Source organism: Patiria miniata, unplaced genomic scaffold, assembly GCF_015706575.1.
Source record: "Patiria miniata isolate m_02_andy unplaced genomic scaffold, ASM1570657v1 HiC_scaffold_3, whole genome shotgun sequence".
Classification (NCBI taxonomy): Eukaryota; Metazoa; Echinodermata; class Asteroidea; order Valvatida; family Asterinidae; genus Patiria; species Patiria miniata.
Window position 1 is genome coordinate 7,420,431 of NW_024037069.1, and position 22,494 is coordinate 7,442,924.

At 38.9% G+C, this 22,494-nt stretch overlaps 2 protein-coding genes across 2 annotated transcripts; both read right to left on the reverse strand.

The window, feature by feature from the left end:
* Window positions 1-8,344: 8,344 nt before the first annotated feature.
* Window positions 8,345-11,274, reverse strand: LOC119738587 (plexin-B-like). The gene is made up of 2 exons (XM_038213494.1): window positions 10,138-11,274; window positions 8,345-8,566 (listed from the first exon to the last, which is right to left on the reverse strand). Exons 1-2 carry the CDS (start codon window positions 11,272-11,274, stop codon window positions 8,345-8,347), a joined length of 1,359 nt encoding a protein of 452 aa, XP_038069422.1.
* A 10,321-nt stretch (window positions 11,275-21,595) lies between these two features.
* On the reverse strand, window positions 21,596-22,396 carry LOC119737093 (fibroblast growth factor receptor 4-like). The gene is made up of 2 exons (XM_038211183.1): window positions 22,240-22,396; window positions 21,596-21,769 (listed from the first exon to the last, which is right to left on the reverse strand). The coding sequence occupies exons 1-2, from the start codon at window positions 22,348-22,350 to the stop codon at window positions 21,596-21,598; spliced, it is 285 nt and encodes a 94-aa protein (XP_038067111.1). The 5' UTR covers window positions 22,351-22,396.
* Between the last annotated feature and the right edge of the window lie 98 nt (window positions 22,397-22,494).

Here is a 22,494-nt window from a genome sequence, read left to right on the forward strand (position 1 = left end):
AGGTTATAGGATTGTGTAGCGGCGCTCTACAATCCTGTAACAATTTACCTACGCGCGCGCGAAATGTATTAAATGTGCGAAAGTATATAATTTAGGAATTGCGGGATTTTGCCGAGCAGCGCCGTTGCCTAGTGGTTATGCAGGCTAGTTACTGAGCAGGGTTCTCGAGATCGAATCCTGACCCTGCCCTGTCAGATTTTGCTCTTTTTTTCAACAAGTCAAAGTTTTATCTTAGAAACGTTATTTGTCAGTCAGATACTACTTGTAAAGCAGCAATTTTCTTTTTCTTTTTCTGATCCGAGGCTCTGGAGGATATTTTTTTAAAAGGGAAATAAAGTCCGAAATCCGTACCAAGTTGAAAAGCAGTAGCCTCCACTCCAGCCTGTTAATGATAACCAAGGTACCCCAGATAGTTGTGTAATAAAAAATATCGCCCGGGTCGAGTTAGTCTGGCGTCCGACTTGCCACGCGGCGGGTACGCACGCTGGATCAGGGCCTCGCAGAGCGTAAACCAACCTGATGAGATGGCCAGCAAAGCGTTCGTCACGTTGGATGACTCGGAGTTGGACTTTTTCAGTGTTTCGGGGAGCCAGCTAGGCCCACATGCTAAATCCCATGGGGAATCGCGCCGCACTGTGCAACACGGCGCAACAGACGCTCTGTTCCATTCGGAACACTGCCGAGTTGCGCCTGTTGATAAAGCAGGACTGCCCGGGCTTGATCGTCCGGAGACACCCCGCATGAACACACGTGCCAGGGCCCACGATGGGAACAGCCCCGTAACACACACACACCATACAACGGACACATGTTTTCATCCGGAACAGCTCCGTTCCACGGACACAAATACACCGGGCATGTTTCCCTCCGAAACGGCTCCGTTCCGCGCATGTACAAGCGCCGGATGCGTGTTCCCCGGTAGAGTTGCTCCGCACGGGAATCAATGGAGCGGAGCCGGTAGAGTTGCTCCGCACGGGATTCAATGGAGCGGAGCCGGCGGAGTTGCTTCGCACGGGAATCAATGGAGCGGAGCCGGTAGAGTTGCTCCGCACGTAATTCAATGGAGCGGAGCCGGCGAGGTTGCTCCGCACGGGAGTCTATGGAGCGGAGCCGATGGAGTTGCTCCGCACGTAATTCAATGGAGCGGAGCCGGCGAGGTTGCTCCGCACGGGAGTCTATGGAGCGGAGCCGATGGAGTTGCTCCGCACGTGATTCAATGGAGCGGAGCCGGCGAGGTTGCTTCGCACGGGAGTCTATGGAGCAAAGCCGATGGAGTTGCTCCGCACGGGAGTCAATGGAGCAGAGCCGGCGAGGTTGCTCCGCATTGGAGTCTATGGGGCGGAGCCGATGGAGTTGCTCCGCACGGGAGTCAATGGAGTGGAGCCGATGGAGTTGCTCCGCACGGGAGCCAATGGAGTGGAGCCGACAGAGTGGCTCCGCACGGGAGTTAATCGAGCGGAACCGTGAGGTTGCTCTGCACGGGAGTCTATGGAGCGGAGCCGATGGAGTAGCTCCGCACAGGAGTCAATTACGGAGAGGAGACCCCGGGGAGGGCCCAGATGAGAACCCAGAGGTGATCCCAACGGAGAACCCAGAGGAAAACCCAGAGGAGACCCCAGAGGTGACCCCGGAGGAGACCACAGAGGAGACCAGGCGACCCAAGCGAATACCCCAGCAGAGGCGCCGCCTTGTTCGGGGACGAACAAGGGTCCTCGGAGGGGGCTGTGTAACGGCGGTGCCGGGCTGCCGGCAGAGGGCGCCAGCACGGACCCCCGGTGCAACCGTAGCGTTGGGACCCCTGCTGCTGGGCCAGGGAGACCCGTTGCCGGACTGCACCGACTCAGTAGTGTGACTTTTGTATAGCGTTCCTTTTTGTTGTGAGTTGTATAAAGAGAGAGCTTGTGTGAAGAAAGTGGAAAGAATAAATGGCCGTAGAGCCCCGAAACCCTGAAGAATAGTGTCTGTGGTTTCTTCGTCTGGCGTGTGACAACCCAACATTTTGGTCGACGTTACAATACCAAATAAAACATAATATTTCACTAATATGAAATTATACAATTTGGTACCTTACATACAGTCATCCCTATAGTATAAGCCTACTTGATATAATAGGCCCTACACCTCTGCATTTGCAGTCATACAAATTGGGGAGGGGGGTATCTTGCACATGACAACATTTCGGTTTTTTGTCTGAAATGGATACAAAGTGTGCTTCATTTGGTGGCAGAAGTCTTTGATTCCTTGTGAGAAATATGGATAATTTCAAACAGGCTGACACTTATCCTTGGCTGGAATATTAATCAAGAATATTCAAGCGAATAATATTCAACTGGAGAGTTGTATAACGTACCTCACTCAGAACTGGATCAGGGCAGTTCAATCTGTTATCCAAAGTCACCCTATTTTCACTGCAAATTTCATTCAGTTTGCACACACCAGACTCGCTCGGCTTGGCACCACACCAAACACATTCGAGCGCTGGGCGGGCTGTAACACAACGGCTGCAGTCTGGCTTCTGGACCTCACACTTGTACAATGTTACTGTTTGATATGAACAGAATGAACAGAATACTAGATTATCTCATGTCTTTCAACTCAATATTAAAGAACAACCTCCAACACAACACTGTTGATAACAAACGATGAAAAACCCAAAAGAGTATATTTTAAAAACGCGATATACCCATTTCAAAAAAGGAAAAAGTTTGCACGGTTCTGAACTTTAAAGAATATTAAAAAAACATCATTTTCGTTTTATTGTATTCTTAAATTCGATACTGAATTTGGGCAGCCAGGAGTGGGTGTGACTCTAAAAGGTAACACAATGACGTTTTATCATGTTTTGGAAATAAATTCTTCATATATAACCATTTTAGATTGACGAAAGTGTTAATCTCCTTAATCAGTCCTTATTCCTTACCATCAAATCCATGTATGTCATCTAGGATGTGCGCAACACCGCTTGTGTCAGTCCATGAAACAGACAGTTTCACTTCCAGCTCTGGTTCATCATTCGAGAAGTAAGTGTACTGTTGAAGGCAAGCAAACAACCTCACCTTTTAATACCTGAAGCTCAAAACATCAACATTGTGTCCGGCCAGTATGCAAAATAGAGGATTACTTTCATTCGTATCAAAGAGATTAGCAATTCAAGGATACAATAAATATAAGTTAAGGTATAACCTACAGCCTTATCTCGGCATGTGATTCTGTCTCCATTGCGGTCTGCATCTACAAACTGAGGTGACCTCTCAACATCTAAGCTGCACTGATAGCTAGAAATCTGCACATGGCAAAAACAAAGGGTGTAACGACAAATGTTTTCTTGCAAAGTTAAGTGAGTCTAGAAAGAGTGTTAAAAACTAAGAATTACTTGACAGTATTTCCTTTCAAAGGCCTTTGAAAGTAAACAGCTTTCTTTGAAAGTTCAATACATGACAATGCGACGCAATGTTTATGTTGCATGACACCAAAGAGCGATTCAAGAGCAGCTTATCATTCAAATATTAACCTTTATCTAAGCACACGCAATGTTAATGCTTATGATATTATATAGGGTGCATAAACCATTTGAAACTGCACCAACTACACTCGCCTCAAGTTTACATATTCGGTCAATGATAACTTTGCAATTCGCTTTGCATTTAATTCAATGTCATAAAGAAGGTCAGATATGACCCATAGCATTTAGCAAACTATATCGGACAGTATTCCAATGGGGGAATTGTATTTTCTTCTAGGGGATGAATTAAGCAAGGTGATAACTGGACTCAGAGAAATCTGGAAACTGTTACTATCAGGCACTGACATGGGAATGTTCTGATAGACGGAGGTTATCGTGGACATCAGTTACAAACTGACATTGTTTTTGTTTGTTGTGTTATTTTCAGGCATTAATAAACAAACCTCAGCTTCGTCTGGCAGGTTTTTAGTCATGACAGTGATGTTCCTCATAATTTCATTAGGAAGCAGAATTTCAGCAGTCTGGTTCAGCAGTTGAGGGCAAAACTCAGGTCCTTTGACTGCAGAAGCGGTCGGATTCTGTAGGTTGAATGCCAACAAACAACAAACTATGTCATGACCTCCCCAAAAATATACATCTGCTTCATTCTAAAACTCATGATCAAGAGAAATCTGATAGGAATTATCTTATTTCCAAAGTAAAAGTATAATTTCAGATACTTCCACGTGTGCTTAATGGAAGGAGTACATGACAATTAGTGTCATTTTCAATAACTAATGCGCAAAATACGTGTTTACTGAATAGTCAACACATAGGATTCTACAATCAAGAGATGTAAGCAAAATAATATTTTTTTTTTCTTTTCAAAATTTGTATCGGCTTAGCTCTTATACTTTTGTTCTCACGTTATCTCCAGTAACGATGATTTCATTAGCAGGTGTGCATGTGGAGCTTTCATGAGTACATCTATTCTCAAACACGCACCAATCGCAGGCCCAGCGACTACCAACGCAGGATACACAACTACGTACACAACCAAAGAGAATTGCATTATTTAAAGATTTTAAAAAAAGCATCAGGCATACGTAATAGGGGAGAAAATATGCATTTAAACAACCTAAAGGAAAACAAATTGAATTTCAAATACAACTGATTAATACTCACGAGGTGTGCGTTGAACACTCGTAGAAGTAGAAGTCGGTGTCTATAAATTGAACTGAAGTTTCAGATGACTCGACACCCAAATATACATGTACTGCATCATCTAAGCAATAAAGTAAGAACAAAATCACCTTGTTTATGAGTTGAAACAGACAATTCGAAAATGAGCGTGTATTTTTAAATTACTACGAGTTCAAATCGATTTTTGTGGGTACCAAATGTAGACATTATTTTCATGCTAACAGTAAGCACGTCAGTGTACCATATTGTACAGCCTATATGATCACATTCCTCTGTTGATATAATGCGATTGATTTACAAGCATTATTTCATTCTATAATGGACAAGAAGGAAACTACAAGTCGACTTTTTGAGTGCTTGCTCTGTATATTTTGCCATAAATAACATCCTATGGATGTCTCTTATTGCACTTGCCTCCTTGCGGAATGGCAGGTATCCCATCACTAGGAGGTGACGTACACTCTAGTACTTCACCATTCTTCGTAGCTGGAGATTCGAATGACCCGAAATGACATCCATAACTCTGGCCGGTCCCTAGATCGGGGAACTTTTGCACAGTCAGGTTGATCTAAAAAGTGAAAGAAAAAAAATTATATTTAAATACTAATATATTTATTTTATTAATATTGAATAAACTCCAAGAGTTAGCTCCACTGGTCAGGGATACTATAGACAGAGTTAAAATAACATTTGGTGAGCTCAAATGACTCCGACGCACGATAAATATTTTCTTTGAGATTCACGAAATTCAAAACATAATAAAGATGGCGTGACATCAAATATACAGGTCTCTGTACAAAGCCAAGATTTATTAAGAGTAGGCCTACATACAATAAAATGCATGCAATTGTTACTCCTAAAAATTAAGAAGGCAAAGTGCGAGAAACAATTTGTGTAATTATTCACAGATAAAAAAAATTATTTAAAGGATGGTGATCCAAGGGAAGCAAAATTAAAGTGATTAGACCTTATATGTCGTCTGTACGATAGACGTCGCATTGACGCTAACTTCTTCATATCATATTTATATATGGTAAATATATCTGGATCAATCCATAACAAATCTGCACTTTGAAGTGAGTGTTTAATTTTTTAAAGCAAATTTCATTGCTTTTTACTCTAAGGATACAACTAAGATGTGATTTAAATGCATCCGTATCTCACCAGTTGCTCAGTGACTGTGATTGGCAGGTTATTATAGGGAGCTACCGTGGTAATACTAATGCAGTGATCAGCATTGTAGGCCAACCATCGAGTAGATACATCAGGTGATGGACAGTCTGAATATCTCGTACATCTAGGCAAGAATTCAATGTTATCATATGATCAGGATAGATTGGTAGTCGACAGTCATCCAAAGCAAAAACCAAAACGGAAGAACATGACATGCTCTACCTTCTAGATTTCATTGGAGAACATCGTTACGTCACCACTGAATTTGAATGTTCTTTTACGTACAAATGACATCGGACAAATACAATGAACGAGCTCCTTGAACTCTGTATTAATCATATAAATAGAAAAGAAGTTTTTTTCACTGACACAATCAACTAAACTGACCAGCTGTAGGAAGTTTCCCAATAAATTACTTCTATTCCAGAGTGCACAACCTATGTTTTACCTACATCAGATGCAGTGCAATACATGTTGCACCCTGTATGAGTGGTGATAGACTACCGTTCTATAAAACTTCTGAAATTACCCATCAATGTACTCGGGTGGCATCCCGTGTGACTTGCCCAGTCATGTGGTTGCTAAGGCAAAGCGTCTGCCGTTGTTGGGCAAAGCTAATCCGATTACGTACTTAGACACTATAGCAGAGCAGTGAAATTCAAGCACCACAAAAAACATGGCCTTTTCTCAGAAAATATGTACAGTATGATTGAACAGTTAAATTTTAACGGAAGAAGAAATTCTTAGCCTCATGTCAGTGTAAAAATCGCCGTCATCGCTGCCGAAACGCCAATACTGGTTACTGGTATAGCTGACCTTTAAATCTGGAAGAAATCGTTCGAAAACTTCCCCAAATCTCTGTATTTATATCTATTTCTAGGAATTTCTCAAAATGTGTTATTTCACGAGTAATTGAACACTTATATCATCTAAGTATATTCCGAATTTCAGCTTAATATGTTGTTGCAAACGCTAGTGCTACAATTTGAATCATCTCCATGGAATATTTCGACGATGATTTCTGCCAACCCAAGTCACATGCATTGTTTAGCAAAGCGCCTTAGACGCTACGGTTGACCGATTTCGGCCAAGCCACACAATATCGTACGTATTGTAGATCAGCATATTCATTAGCGTCACTCGGCGTGTTTTGGCGTGGGTCCCGGTATCGACCAATGGAAGCCGGCAAAAAGGATGATATTGATCAATTAATAACTGGTGAAGGAGGCTTTTCTCAAAATTTTTACTGCACACCATAAAGAATAGGAACTTTATTAATATTCGTGAGGCTTGAAAAGATTGACATCTATTGCAAACGTCAATGATGCACGTAACCAGGCCTATTTTTCCAATTTCAATGAAGGTAAGGAACACATCACAACGATTTTTAGCATATACTTGGATCATTATGAGGAAAGTAAATTATGGGAAGATACGGTCTCCCAAACGGGAGAAATTATTTTTCAAAGATTTCGCCCGCCAACGGTGAACATGTGTGTGCCCATGTAGTTTATTCAAAATGAAGTATTACGTAACCTTTAGAAATCGCCCTTCGCAACCAAATGACTGTACCTTCGTTCCAGAGTGCACCATCCACAATATGGGTCTCCATCATTCCCTGCATCAGTCCCAATACACGTTTCGCATGTAATGTATTGGCCACAATTCTCAACGCGAAGCTTCACCAACTAAAAGGTAAAATATATTGTAACTTTCTTACAATTTTATTGTACACTATTATCTTAATGTTGAAAAAAAGTATTTGATTTCAGCAAAAAGTTGGGGGGTTTTCTTGATGATCGTATGTTCATTTGGTCAAATTGCTAAGCTCTTTGTTGTTATGGTAATATTCAAAGTACCTTATGTTTTCTCTGGCTTTCCATAAATAACTGATAATCTAGTTGCTCTAAAAAAAAAACCACATCAGTTTAGCTTTTGATTTTTTTTCACTGCCAAATCTGTAACCTTTTCTGCTAATGTGCCATGGGCGAAGTTAAATGGAGTGGAGAAAGTCATTATTTAGCAGGTGAGGTATGTGCTTACCTTTTGTTCCGTCAAGAGAAAAAGTACTCGTATTGTGTCATTAACCTTGACATCTGGCAGAACTAGACTGGTATCAACGCTTATGCGTTCATAAAGTCGGCTGGCAGTATTACTTTCCATATGAACCTAATGACAAGATGACGCATAGGACCTTAATACATCTGTTTACACCTACATTGTACATAGAGAGTTAAGAAATTTCACATGGATTTATGGATAATTAAGGTCAACCCGGCATGCACTGCTTGCCTTGAGTGTATGCTTAAGCAGCGTCGCTCTTGCAAGCCAATTTATTAAGAGAGACCAAAAATATAGCTGATTATTTCTCATTTTTAAAAATTAATAACTTTCCAGAATCAATGCGTCGTCCTAAAAACTAAAGTTTCGAGTGCAAGGGGTGTAAACTAAATGGTTTGAAATAAAACTGCCTCTAAACTGTCCAATTTAGGCTCTACGACGCCTTCAGTCATACATTTCAACCGATTAGGGATTATTTACCTTGAGTAGATCTCCACTCGATGTTCCGATTAAAGCGATGGTGTAGTTGACTTCAGTAGTGGTTATGATGGATGACATGAGAGTACCAGGCAGCTCTAGAATTGCCGTGGATGGAACAGGGGCTATGCCATTGGCGTACTTGAATAATGGCGTTTGATTTGAATCATCGGTCACTGTTATGCAGAAATAGCGATCCAGAATGGGAATCTATAACGAATTTAGTAGATACAAGAAAAAATGATTAACCAGTAAAAGCAATATCTTGGTTCGTCAATGGAAATTATCAATTAGACACATGAATCCAGTCAGTTCAAGGAGAGTCGTTGATGAAACGAGAATTCTAATTCAATTCAATAAATTAAAGGGTTTTATTATCGATTCGTCGCAGCCCAAAGGCTGAATTGTGAGTGATTTACAATAAAGTACAAATATAACAAAACATTTGAATTACTTCATACAAAAATGAATCGTCATCAATTCATAGCTATCAAATAAGAATAAATGAATAAGATGTCAAATAGAATAGCAATATAATGACACACATAAAGAATTTATATTTTATCTTCTAAGTAAACAACAAAGCAACATTCGTGCTGATGAAATTACGGTTGTTAAAATAAGCTCAGTTGAAAATAAATATTTCGATTTCTATGTTATCATAACAAATTCTCATACCCAAATTATCAGAAAAAAAGAATGAATGCTATAGCGTGTTTATGCAACCACATTGATGCATCAGCCAGGGACTACAAAGAAAGTTGCCTTATTTTTACCATCATCTATGGTTCAATTAACTAAATTTTGCACCATTATTGCAGAAAGAAACAATTGGAACCGTTCAGCCCTGAAATGAAGTGGAGAAGCGGGACAGAGGGCTTGACTTTACACGACAGGTTTGCTATTCATTTAGGGGGGGGGGGCATATTTAGGGCCTACAGAGTAACAGACATCAAGAACAGAAAAGCAATGGCAAAGAGACGCACACTGGACCTGGTCCCCATCTGGAAAGATGGAGGCGTCGATATATTGTCAAAATGTTACATTTTATCCTTTTAACCATCATTTTGCAGTTTCTCCTCTTCGCTATTCAATATATTCCCGCTCGTTGTTGTGAAATAGCAGCGTATTTTGCATGTAGGCTATAGTGCTTGTTTTACGATGACTAAGATGACACATTTAATTTATGTAAGGCAACCTGTGCATTGGGGTTGAGTTGGGTAATTGGGTTGGATTGGGTTTACGCCACAAAAGTACAGGTAACGCACCTTTTGATTCGCAAGCGTTCAATTTACAGATGTATACCTTTTGCTCTTCAAAATGTGGATTTTGTTTAGTTTGAATATTTTTTTCATTTCATTTTATGCATTTTAGGTTAGGCAACCTGTGCATTTGGGTTGGGTTGGTGTAAGTCGGGTTGGACTTACGCCACACAAGTACAGGTAATCTGGCTTTTTATTCGAAGACGTGCAATTTACAGGTGCATACATTTTGCTCTTCAAGAAGTGGATTTGTTTAGTTTTCATATTTTATCATTTCATTTTTATGCACAAATTGTTGTCTGGCAGCCAATAATTCGAAATTTGTAAAGATATAATTCAATAACTAAACACTGTTGGATTTTTGAGTAAATTGTCTCACTTAAAAGTGAATAAATTTTATATTGCTGGGCAAATAGAGAAAAAAAAATCGACGTGTAACTCGAAAACAGCACGGGGAATTCATCTTTGAATCTCATTAGAGAAATGACAACATCATTCTAAATACGCTTCTGTACTCACCCCGAAACTTTTGCAAAAAGAACCCTCCAAATAGTCAACAGAGTACGTATTTCCATCCTGAATGCATCCCCGCACTGCTTCTCTGAAGGCATCCAAGATATCCGTCATCCTGTACACACACAATGCTGACTGATCGATGGGAACATCACTGGTACCCGGAGATCCTTGGTTCTTGGCAAACACAGCATACAGCACCTGCTCGTCTGCATGGAGACCCAATGATGCCGCTAGATCAGGTCCTGCTGGTCCAAAGTGAGCTGCTTGCACCAAGCTGTACACACTGCTATCGGATCCACTGCACTGTAGGGTAATTTCTGTGTAAGCGTCTAGGTTTAGACCGCCTTGACAGACTCTGTTGATCTTGGAAACAAACTGTGCAGAATTCAAATCCTCTTTCTGAGAGGCAACTAAATATGTGAATCCGTCAAGCTCGAAAGTCACAACAGACTTTATGGTATAAGAGTCCATATTTGCCTCGCTATTGAAAGAGACTTTATCCGTTATGAATGCTGATAAAAAGGGACTGCCTAGGCTTCTTCTTGTAATTGCTGGAAAGAATCCTGCAGAATCAATATGTTCCCCAGTAAACGTAACAGCCACATAAAGCATCTGTTGTCCACCTCTTCCTGGAGCAATCAGACTAACAGTAGATGCGTCCTCAAACCCAGCAACGTAAGGAACAGATTCCATCATCAAGTTCCTAATATCCTGTAACTGTCGTAACTGACAAATACCATCATACACACCGCCGCAGGTTATCAAACTGTTTGGCCGAGTACTGTCAACTACCAGTATCTTGTTGTAGTTATTTGTAAGGTGACAGGGCATCACACTATCTGGCCTGCTGTCATCACAGGTTGAAACAATCTGTATCTCTTCCAAACTACTGTCCAACCTGTACAACCAATTGACAGCTCCAACATACACATCGCCATGGTCACTCAAGGTAAAATGGTTGAACTTTGATACACGTCTTTTGGGTTCATCCAAAATATCAGGATTGCCAAAGCTGGCCAACTCATAGTCTGACAGGTCTCCCTGCCGCTCAGCTGATGTGGCAAAAACGCTTACGCAGATGATGCTCCAAGACAGAACAATTGCCCACAAGAGGGTGGAATGTCTCCTACAAGACTGCATGATCTTCAGTTCACGGAGGATGTTTGAGATGGAAATGCAGCCCTTTATCTCATGCAGTGGATCAGAAGGAAAAGTCTATAGTCACAGGCTGTAAAAAAAAAATACAGTAAGGAAATCCATACAATGAAAAGATTTACAGATGAAGGATTATTATTTTTTTTCCTAAAGGAATTGTTTTTAACAAACTTTCTAAATATTGGTTTTGCACAAAGTCAATTTCTGGTTATTGAAGTAAAAACTTACCACTGCACGCCATTATCGGATCTTCGATTCTTTGGGGCACGTGCCTAAAGCACAGAATGTTCTAGAAAAAAATTCTTGTTCAATAACCTCAAAAACATACAAAGAGTGTGAAAATATAATACTTTTATGATCTGTTCTGAATTTACTGTTTCATGTCTCGGAGAAACAAAAACAAATTGAAAAAAACTGGGACTGGACCGTCGATTTCATTGCTTTTATCTTTCTGAAAAATACCCTTTCCACTTCCGCAGAAAAGGGGAAAATGTTCGGTAGGACACACAAATGCAGTTGGCTGTTGCTCGTCTATAAGAAATATTGGTTGGGAATTCGCAATGATTTCTGGTTAACACCGACGACATGGAAGCGGATAGCCGATGTCATACTCGGTTCTCCAATTCTTTGGAAACCCGGTTCTACAAGGTGAGTTAAAAAGAAAGTGACCTAATCGGAACAAAATATTTTTAAAATGTGTGGCTCGCTCCATTTCACAACAATAGCAAAAAGATAAAGTAGGCCTACATGCTATTGACTAGTAACTGTGGAAATTTCACGTAATTTGCATATTCCATTCCCAAGTTATGACAAAAATCGCCATCAATATTTCAGAGAAAAAAAAAGTTCACTTGTTCCTCATATTCAAAATACAGAATCTGACATTTAAAATAGTGTTTCAGGTTTGACTCAATGATTGAAATCTCATTTTGTATTTGAATGCCTGCGTGTAATCTGTAATGCCCACTCAACCCAACGTTCAATGGCATTCCATTGAAATATATCACAAATAGGCTATTTCTGTAAAACATGCAGAACTTCTGATAGCATGGATGAATTTCTAGTGGGCCGTTTTTCCTTTTTTTTTCAGATGAGTGGAAAAACATGTTCTTTTAAGACATACTTACTTGATGTGTCAAATTTGATTCCTTTTTAAGAACAAAAATATCATTGATCAAGGTCACTTTTTTTTTTGGCTCACCCTTTACTACACAGTTTTTATTAATGGTGAAGACCATAACACGGAAGCAGCACTTTAAGGATTGGATTTTGTTGTTTACATGTATGCGTGAAAATATGAAGAATTTTCCCGAAGTATTTGGAAATTCCAGTTAAAAACTAAAACACACAATATCTTGCAGACTTGAGATGATATCCGGAAATTTAATCGAAATTTTGCCGTCCTTTTTTTTTACCTCTTTTCATTGATATCCCACACAGATTAACGATTAGATGTAACCCTTATGGACATCTATTCGACTGGAAGCAGTTTCGTACCCGTACATCTGTTCACCGCTGGCCCTCTTAAGTGCTAAACGTTGTAGTATTTCACACTTAGTCTACGCCTGCGATTCCCCATTCATTCTTGCTCAAAATTATAAATTGTATTCTACAAATGTGGAAAAACCGACGACTAACGACTGTTCGAAAGTCCGGGGAAACGTTATTAATTCAAGATATTAAACATACCTGGTAATGTAGGCCGAATCACTAGCACTCAGGAAATAGTCTGTGGCGCTAAGAAATATTGGTAGCAGTCACATCTATAACAGAGCTTGACGTGTGACAATTGCGTTAACTGCCACAAGTAATCATGCTAAATGGGCTAGACGCAGAACGGTTAGTTGTAGAGAGTTTAGGCAGTCTCAGGTGTGCGACATGATTCTCCTCAACATATCAATCCCTCTACTTAGTGAAAAGAGCAAATAGTTCAGTGACTGATGCTGGGGTCGGTACTGCAATGAGTTTTTCATACGGTTTGGACATTCCCTTTCAATCGCTATACCACTCAGCACATTGAACACAGCCACGACCACACAAACACACACGTAGAGCTGCAAAAATCCCATGTCGATAGGGTACACAATGCAGCAAAGTACATATTGCACAAGTAGAAAATAAAAAAAGGTTTCCTCATGGGCCAACAATCATCATTTGTTTAGTTGCCGTAGCGGAGTTTTTTCCAAGAACTTGTTCAAGTTTGTGGGGTTTCGTTTCCAGGTGTTAAAACTCCAGGTATTTTTGAAAAAGGCTCGCTCACTTGAAAGTGCCACTCAACGTTACTGTGGTTGTTACTGTGGCGAACAAAATATAACAAAAAATACTGACTGGTTTATATAGTTCTTGAGACTCACAAGAAATGTAGTTGTGACGAAAAAAATCCAATTCACATTGAATTTTCCCGTACACAGTGTTGACTATTATTAAAAAAAACAAAATATCAGTTTTGCCTTTTACTGTTTTCCTTTTATATCCGAATCCAATTCCTTCACAGGGGGTGTAGTCATATCTTTTCCCACTGTCAAAATTCCATGATACAACTTATGGAACCACAGAAATTCAGTATTTCAAGGCTTCGTCGTGACACGCAATACCCTCTCATTTTACTTGTTACACCTCAGCCTAGAGGCTCAGTGGAGGGGTATTGTCATCGCCTACGGCGTCCTCCCGTCCGTCCGGGCAGCTTAGTTTGCGGATGATAACTTGAGTTAGAATTGAGACTTTGGTGTTTAACTTCGGTATAAGTTGGGATTGGTTTGGGGTTCAAAAGTGAGGGGTTTCAACAGCAACACCGTTCATTTTCAGTTATGCCTCGGTTCTGTTTTTTTTTTTCCTTCTTTTTTTTTTTTATAATGCCAAAATTACAAGACAGCCAAAAAGTTTTCTGGCAATAAACCCAGCATGTCTAGATAAGTCATGATACTACGAGTTGTCTACTCGGCCAAAAAGAGGTGGGCAGGAATAACTGGAGACAACCAACAGAAGAGTGACCGTAAGAACGGCTGAGCCTACACTCGCAAAACCCAAAATGTTCAACTCCACATGCAGTAGCAAGAGAAGTCTATCGGAGTGTAAAATTCTACAAAACATGACTTATTATGTACAGGTGAAGTCACGGTTGTTTAGCTCGACCCATAATTGCTCAGGTATGTCATCATTACAAGAGCGACTCCAGCTACGAATTACCACAAGTCGTTTCCGTAATTAAACTGACGCTATTAACATATTGTTAACTATTAACATACATTGGTTTCGATGAAGTAAACACTGACTATATTACAGAAGCACTACAAAGACGGTGTCAAGTTTAACAAAGGTTTGGTTGAACTACTTCCCTGAGAGGTTCTTTGAAACGATGGGAACCGACTTTAGTTTCCTGGTGCATACGTTAGGGTTTATCCCATCCACAGGTGATACTTGTCAAATTGGCAAGGATAGATTGTTTCGTTTCACCTGTCATTTTCATGGAAGTTACATATTTTTTTGTACTTGTAAATTTCCGTCTCACACTTACTCAAACGTATAGTTAGTCTAGTTAGGTCTGACTGCAAAATACTCCAGCTTGTAATTAGCAGACGGTGCGACACGGTGTATGGCGTTATTATTGTGCGCATGACTAGCAGAGAGCGCAGGCTGGAAAGGCATCCTCCTTTTTCAGATATAGCTTTGGATTTTGGTCAACTCTTTTTGAAATATTGTGCTCTATAATTGTTAAGGAATCGGAATACGTCACTTAATCAAAAGCACAAAAAAACGAGTATCCACAAACTCGCCGTTTTGTGTAACTATAGCGTAATTAACAAACGGCGAATGTATTTGTCTTGATTTTTAGTGGATCACCTTGAAGACAATCATAAATATGTTAGAATATCTAACAATCCTAAATTGCGTATAAGGTCAGTTCTGGACAGATTCGTTAGTTCGTCAAACTCTGACGATTTATCTGAAATATTGTTCGATATTAAATGAATCGCGACATTCGAACGAACGTGGCATAAGCGACAGGAGAGCGGACGAGAAACATTGGATCCTTATCAAATCAATTTTTCTTTTAAACCGATAAACTAATCGAGACGTCAACGTGCATACACACGAATCTATTTGTCCTCCTCCCTTTTCAAGTATATTCTGCCGGGAATCTGAGGTATGTGTGGTCTTCACTGAGTGCCCCGCCCACTTCATTTAAAAAAAACTCCAATCCACCGCTGCTTATAGGAACACTTTCATTGCCGTGCAGTCTCAACACTGATTACAAGGAATGCGAGCAGGAGGTACATCTTGCAAACCTTGAACTACCTTCTCTACAGTTCCCCTCAGCATCGTTTGAAGTGTAATACATACGACACTACATCGGGCAGTATTCACCTATAACCCTGAGCCAACCGGAGGTGTTTAGGCCTACAGTTCAAAATGAAAATCCACTGGACGGTTTTATCTGCTTGTTGCATTGTTTAGATTCGCCGAAGTTTTCACCTGTTTATTGTCTTTTGCATCAATGTTGCAACTACCACCTCTTTTATTCCAGTCTCCTGAATTTTCCCCCGAATCTCATAATTTAAAAGTCAATAATGGGCAGTTTGCCATATATTACTTAATGCGTTTTCAGGAGTTTACGGTTGGATGAACTTAGTCGTGCTAACCAATTAACACTGAAAATAAGACGCTGGCCTGTTCCCACGATGTGAGTTGTATTCTATGCTTTATTCACATTTCTGTAATATTGCGTGAAAACACGGACTTCTCTCATCGATTGGTTGTATTTCATTTCTCTTCATACGGTTTGTAAGTTTGATGTAATTTCAACTTAACCATGTGTTCTGCACACGGTGTAGCATTTGAACCAAGTGGAACCGGAAGTAAGTGCATCTGGAGTGCTTAGCCAATGGGCGCTAGTGATCAGTGGGGCGCGCGCGTGTATATGACGCAGTCACTTACGAACCGGATAGTATCACTCCTGCCAAAATATGGTGAGGACATGCTTTCACATAACTTTCATGTCTGTAACCATAATATATACACAAAATAATGTAGGGCCTAAATGAATGCGCTTGAATATGCTTAAAAGCGCAGTATGATGTTATATTCAGATATACGTAGTCAACTAAGCGTATAAAATTACATCGAATATATCGCATATAAAAGTTGCTTTTACACATGATACAATTTATCATAACATTTAATTTTGTCATCGTTTGACAGATCTCTGAACAATAATTTGTACTTGCTGTCAGAAGATGTTAATGGATGATGACCTGACCCTACTGATATCAAGGATAATTTAATTTTCGGATTAAATTGAATGGCCAGGTGTTAAATGTTCCTTTTTATTCAACTGAAAATCTATTTTAATATGTTGTTACCCGTTGGAATAAGGTTGAAATCCTATACTGACAATAAACAAAGACTGCTACGCATTTCAAACACAGAGCGTCAATGTCTTGACTGTTTAAACGGAAATTCAATATTCGAAATTGTAATGTTAATTACGCAATTTTGCTAAAGCGAAATCTGATTAACATGTAAAAATGTATCCGTGTATCAAATGAATATACATGATCCAAAAAGCAAGATTATACAAAGCCAAATGATTTCGAATATGAAAATAACAGTGCTTGATCCTCATGACAATCATGATGGCAAAATTTTACTTTATAAAATTCATTTTTCGCGGACATATACCAATGTTTCGTTTTTGAAAAAAAAAATTAGGTCATGTTGTTTGCGTGCATTATCGAGGCACCAGGTGAGCGGCTTTTCATACCTTATTATTAAGAACCACTTTTACAAATCTGTGTTAATTTGACTAATCGTTCACACATAAGACCACGATGTCAATTTCTTGTGTAAATGCAGCTATTTGCATATCAAGTTGCGTAGAATGCATATTAATTTGGCAGGAAAATGCATTGTGCACGTGGCATCTGCACAAACCAGCTTGTAAGAATGTACGAATCTCCATTAAATACCGATCCAAAGGCATTCCATTTTTTTCATACGAGTGAAACGGTACATTTGTGTTGATAATGGAATATCCCTCGATCAATGTCTTTACTTTTTTTAAGGAGAAAATCTGTGCACATGCGATTGCCTTAGAACAGATACATGTACTTAGTCAGTTAAGAATATAGGCCTGTATTGCAAATGTCAATTATGTAATAAAATATATGCAGGGGGAGCATTAATAATAAAAAAATCTTGACTCTAACAGAAATTCAGTTTGGATATGTTAATAATTTACCAGTTACTATGCTATTCTGATAATCTGAATAAAAAAAAGTGATTAAATATGTATCTGTGTATCAAATGAATAAATGACCTATAACAGCAAGATTATATAAAGTCAATTAAATATCGAATATGAGCATTTGTACAGCACTCGGTGCTAACTACAATCATTGTTCGATCTCCTCATTGTACGACTTTTAAAATACATTTTCGCACGCATTTACCAACTGTTTCTTGTTTTGTTTTTTTTACCTGTTAAGTCAGGGCATTTTTCTTCATTTACTAGGCAACCATTGAGCAGCGTTTTATACCTTGCATAAAAAACTTCTTTACAAAAACGCTAATTTCTAGCAACACCTTCGACAGAAGACTCTCCTATAACACACACAAATGTATGTATTTTAGGTAAACAAGATATATTTTTTTAATAAAAGGAGCTATATTTCGTATGTATTTTTGAGAACAATACATGTGCACGTGGCATCTGTCTCCACAGACTAGTTGGTAAGAATGTACGAATCCCCATTGAATACCAATCCAAAGGGATTGCATTTCCATGCGACTCAACTGTACACCCCTCGGTTTAACACATGCGATCAATGTCGTTACCATATTAAAGGAGAAAACCTGTGCACACGCGACTGCGTTAGAACAGATACTGAGTCAGCTAAGAATAGAGGCCTTTACATGTATTCAAAATATAAAATGTCAATTGTGTAATACACTATTTATCTTAATAATTAAATGCTGGAAAACCTGTGTACAATACGTTAAATGAAATAACATTGTTATTATTGTTTACTCCTTTTAGTTTAATAGCGATACCGATTTCCTGATAACTTCACCCATTTTATATAAATGCTTTGTGCAGCTTGCAGGAATCTGTGAAAATATTTCCCAATCGGCAAGTAATAATTTGCAATCAAACACGTTTGGCTTAGTATTGTTTTACCGTTTTCACAGGAATGTATTTTACAAAGTTTAGATAACGTAGCATCACGTTTTAAAATGTTGCAATTTTCCTAGGTAAGTATGGTTATATATTACAATACTGGAAAATCACTGTGTATAGATTAATGCGTGCAAATATAAAATGTCAATTATGTAATAGAATATATATGCAGGTGGAGCATTCAAATTAAAAAGCCGATATTAGTCATTTTGTATTGATTTCAATCAGGATTGAAATCAATGATTAGAATAAAACAATCAATTCAAACAACCCTGCTCCCTAAAAATACTCTACAAAATGGAACCCTCAGTATCAAGTATAAGAAGAAAGTCATCGGATAGAACGACCTGTCTGTGAAATGTGAGTATGTGATCCAACAAATCTGAGTAAAATATTTCTTGACTTTTTAAACAGAAATTCAATATTGGCTATGTCATCAATATACCAGTTATTTTATGCAATTCTGATTATCTTTAAAAAAAAAAGTGATTAATATGTGTCTGTGTATCAAATAAATAAATGATCTAACAACAAGATTATATAAAGTAAATTGAATATCGAATATGAGCATTTATACAGCACTCAGTGCTAACTACAATCGTTGTTCGATCTCCTCACTGTACGACTTTTAAAATACATTTTCGCACGCATTTACCTAACTGTTTCTAGTGGTTTTTTTTTAAACCTGTTAAGTCAGGGTATTTGTCTACATTAATTTACTAGGCAACCATTGAGCAGCTTTTTATACCTTGCATAAAAACAACTTCTTTACAAAACGCTAATTTCTAGCAACACCTTCGACAGAAGACTCTCCTATAACACACAAACATGTATATATTTTAGGTAAACAAGATATAATTTTTTAATAAACTGAGCTACATTTCGTATTTATTTTTGAGAGCAATACATGTGCACGTGGCATCTGTCTCCACAGACTAGTTGGTAAGAATGTACGAATCACCATTGAATACCAATCCAAAGGGATTGCATTTTCATGCGACTCAACTGTACACGCCTCGGTTTAACACATGTGATCAATGTCGTTACTATAAGAAGAAAACCTGCGCACACGCGATGGCGTTAGAACAGATATACTTAGTAAACTAAGAATAGAGGCCTTTACATGTATTCAAAATATAAAATGTCAATTATGTAATACACTATTTACTTAATAATTAAATGCTGGACAAATTAACAATACGTTAAATAAAATTATAGTGCTGCTATTTTTTTTGTTTCCTTTACGGTGCCTATATAGGCCTAGTCGTTAATTTCCTGATAACTTCAACCATTTTTATATAAATGTTTTGTCCAGCGTGTAGGAATCTGTGCAAAAGTTCCCAATCGGCAACTTATCACTTGCAGATAACGTAGGATCATGTTTTAAAATGTTGCAATTTGCCTAGCTAGGCATTGTCAATGAAAACAATACTGGAAGATTATATGTACATGTATTAGATTAAATGACGCAGGTGTTATTATACAAATAACGAATGTTTGTGAGTGTGATGGTAAGAATAATTTCATGAGGTGACAGATTGAATGTTCTATTCCACGAGGCGAAGCCGAGTGGAATAGAACATTCAATCTGTCCCCGAATGAAATTATTCTTTCCATCGCACGAACGTAAAACATTCGTTATTTGTTTTATACAACACCTGAATAAATTCTCGTCATTTGATTGGTAAATTATAAACTACAATTTATTTTGATTTTAAAGATGTTTAACTACCCCTTCACGAAAATGTTTGAACCAAACGTTGTAGCGCTGGCTCGTTGGAACAATACGCGCTACGCTGAACACGCACACCAGCATGCATTTTGCACGCAAATACCGCGTCATGGAACAAGCGCAAAGTGAAACGGTATAACGCATGGGTATAACGCATGGTCGCACCGTGCATTATACCGAATAATAATATGTCACGTGATCTACAATTCACCAATCAGATGACGGGGATTTATTCAGGTGTTGTATAATATAACATGTATGCAATTTAAAAAAAAAACCCGATCTTACACTCATTTGCGGGAAATCCGAATATTACTCAAGCAATAAAAAAATGTATCCATGAACGTTTGATTCAATGATGGTGAACGACAGTAATACCTCAGATTACTAAATACCACAAAAACTTCAATCGAAAAACAAAAACGGCTTCTGGCATTGGTTTTGACGCTTAAAATGACAAATGATTTAGCTATTAGTCTAGCTTGCCACCTTCTATATATTGTAAATGATTTTATTCCAACACACAGAGACAAAACGCTAGAAAGGTTAAATCTTTTTTCTTATGAATGAAAGTGAGCAAGGAGTGTGTCCTATAGATCCATCTTGATAAGCTAAGATTTTAATATATTGGCCACTTGAAACAGACTTTTTCTTCAAACCATTTTCTTTTCGGATATTTCTTATCTGGGAATTTGCAGGACACTTTATCTAATGACAATTTCATTGACATAATCCAAGGGATCATGGGCGGCGGTCGCATGGCTCCGGCTGGTTTCTCCGTCACTACACGGGCCGTCAGCACCAAAGGCGGTCTCCTGCAGCATCGGGACCAGATAGCTGTCGTCTGAGACAACAAGTTCTTCGCGATGTTCGATGGGTCGCATACCAACCACACTCGAACTAGGAGCTGCTACGTAGTTGCGGTCTCCTTCCAACAGTTCTTCCAGCTCGTTAGCAACTTGGACGAAGGTGCAACGTGATTTGGGGTTGTCCTGCCAGCAACGTACCATAATGCCGTAGCTGTATCAGTCAGCAAATGTAACAAGAATCATTAGATGTTGCATGCTTGATCGTATATCAAATTGTGTCTGCGCTTTTACTTGAAACCCCCGACAATACACTTTCCATTATTACTGATTACTCGAGCACATTAACCCTACATTTTTGAGAAAAATGTTTGAGAATTGAGTTTCCCTTTTTTCATTTGAAACCCCAAACAAAACACTCTTCACTGTTTCTCACAACTAGAGAGTGTTATGCCTACTTTCAATTATGTAAAACCTTTGAGAGTAAAGAAGATGCATTAAGATCCCTTCACCTTCAGAAAAATTTGAGTAAAATATATAAAAAGAATCATGCATACTTTTACAGAAGTTAAAACGGCATTAGATGTGTTATTATTTAAAGGTAATGGTGACCGCTGTTTGAACATACATTTCTGGCGGGCAGTTCTTGGGAGCATCCATGCGTTGACCTCTCTTCAAGAAATCATACACATCTTGGTTGGGAATTCCTGGATACGGTTTTGCACCCTTACTGAAAATCTCCCACAGGAGCACACCGTATGACCACTGTAGAAAACCAAAGAAGACAAATATTTTTTTCAATGTAAGAGACCATTCTAATGATGCCTGTTCAATTGAGCTACCGAACAGTTGACATGAGCAAGCTAGAAAGAGTAGCCAAGATTAACGAAGATTGACCAAGCTACATTGTATTTGAGTTTTTATTGAACTGTTTAATGAGATCTTGTGTCAAATTGAAATTAAACGTTTATTACTAAGTTAACTTAGAAATCAGTTCGAGGTGGGCGTCTTAAGACGAAATACTCCAGCTAATGAGGGTCAGGCGCCTTGAAAACATACCCGATGTAAATTATCAATAAACTGACGTTTCATGACCGGGCATCGAAGTTCATGTAGTTTCTCTTCGAAGGATAGTTCCACAGAACGCAAAGAGATGTGTCTTGCTTTCTTTTCCGTTAAGATCTTTATCTAAACATCATCTAACATTCCAATCAACGATGGATTTAAGTGCGTACCACGTCAGTCCTGGCGTTGTACACTCGACGTTCCATGGACTCGGGAGCCAGCCATCTGATAGGCAGCTTAGCCTGAACATCGCCGCTTGTGTAGTAATCCGATTCGTGCATGTCACGGGATAGTCCAAAATCCGCTATCTTCACCAGAAGATCACTGTTCACCCTACAGAGGTTGTTAAACGTTGATTTTACTTTGGGATCAAATCATTTAAGAATTGCAATGCCATTAGTTCGAAGTCTTGAGTTAATTCAATG

What these genes read in the sequence shown, in the direction of transcription:
- LOC119737093 (XM_038211183.1), bottom strand. Translation starts at nt 22,350, where the DNA reads ATGCACGAATCGGATTACTACACAAGCGGCGATGTTCAGGCTAAGCTG. An exon ending in ACAACGCCAGGACTGACGTG is followed by an intron (nt 21,770 to 22,239) that starts GTACGCACTTAA and finishes GGTTTTCTACAG; the next exon opens with TGGTCATACGGTGTGCTCCT.
- LOC119738587 (XM_038213494.1), bottom strand. Translation starts at nt 11,274, where the DNA reads ATGCAGTCTTGTAGGAGACATTCCACCCTCTTGTGGGCAATTGTTCTG. An exon ending in CTTTTTGCAAAAGTTTCGGG is followed by an intron (nt 8,567 to 10,137) that starts GTGAGTACAGAA and finishes AATTCGTTATAG; the next exon opens with ATTCCCATTCTGGATCGCTA.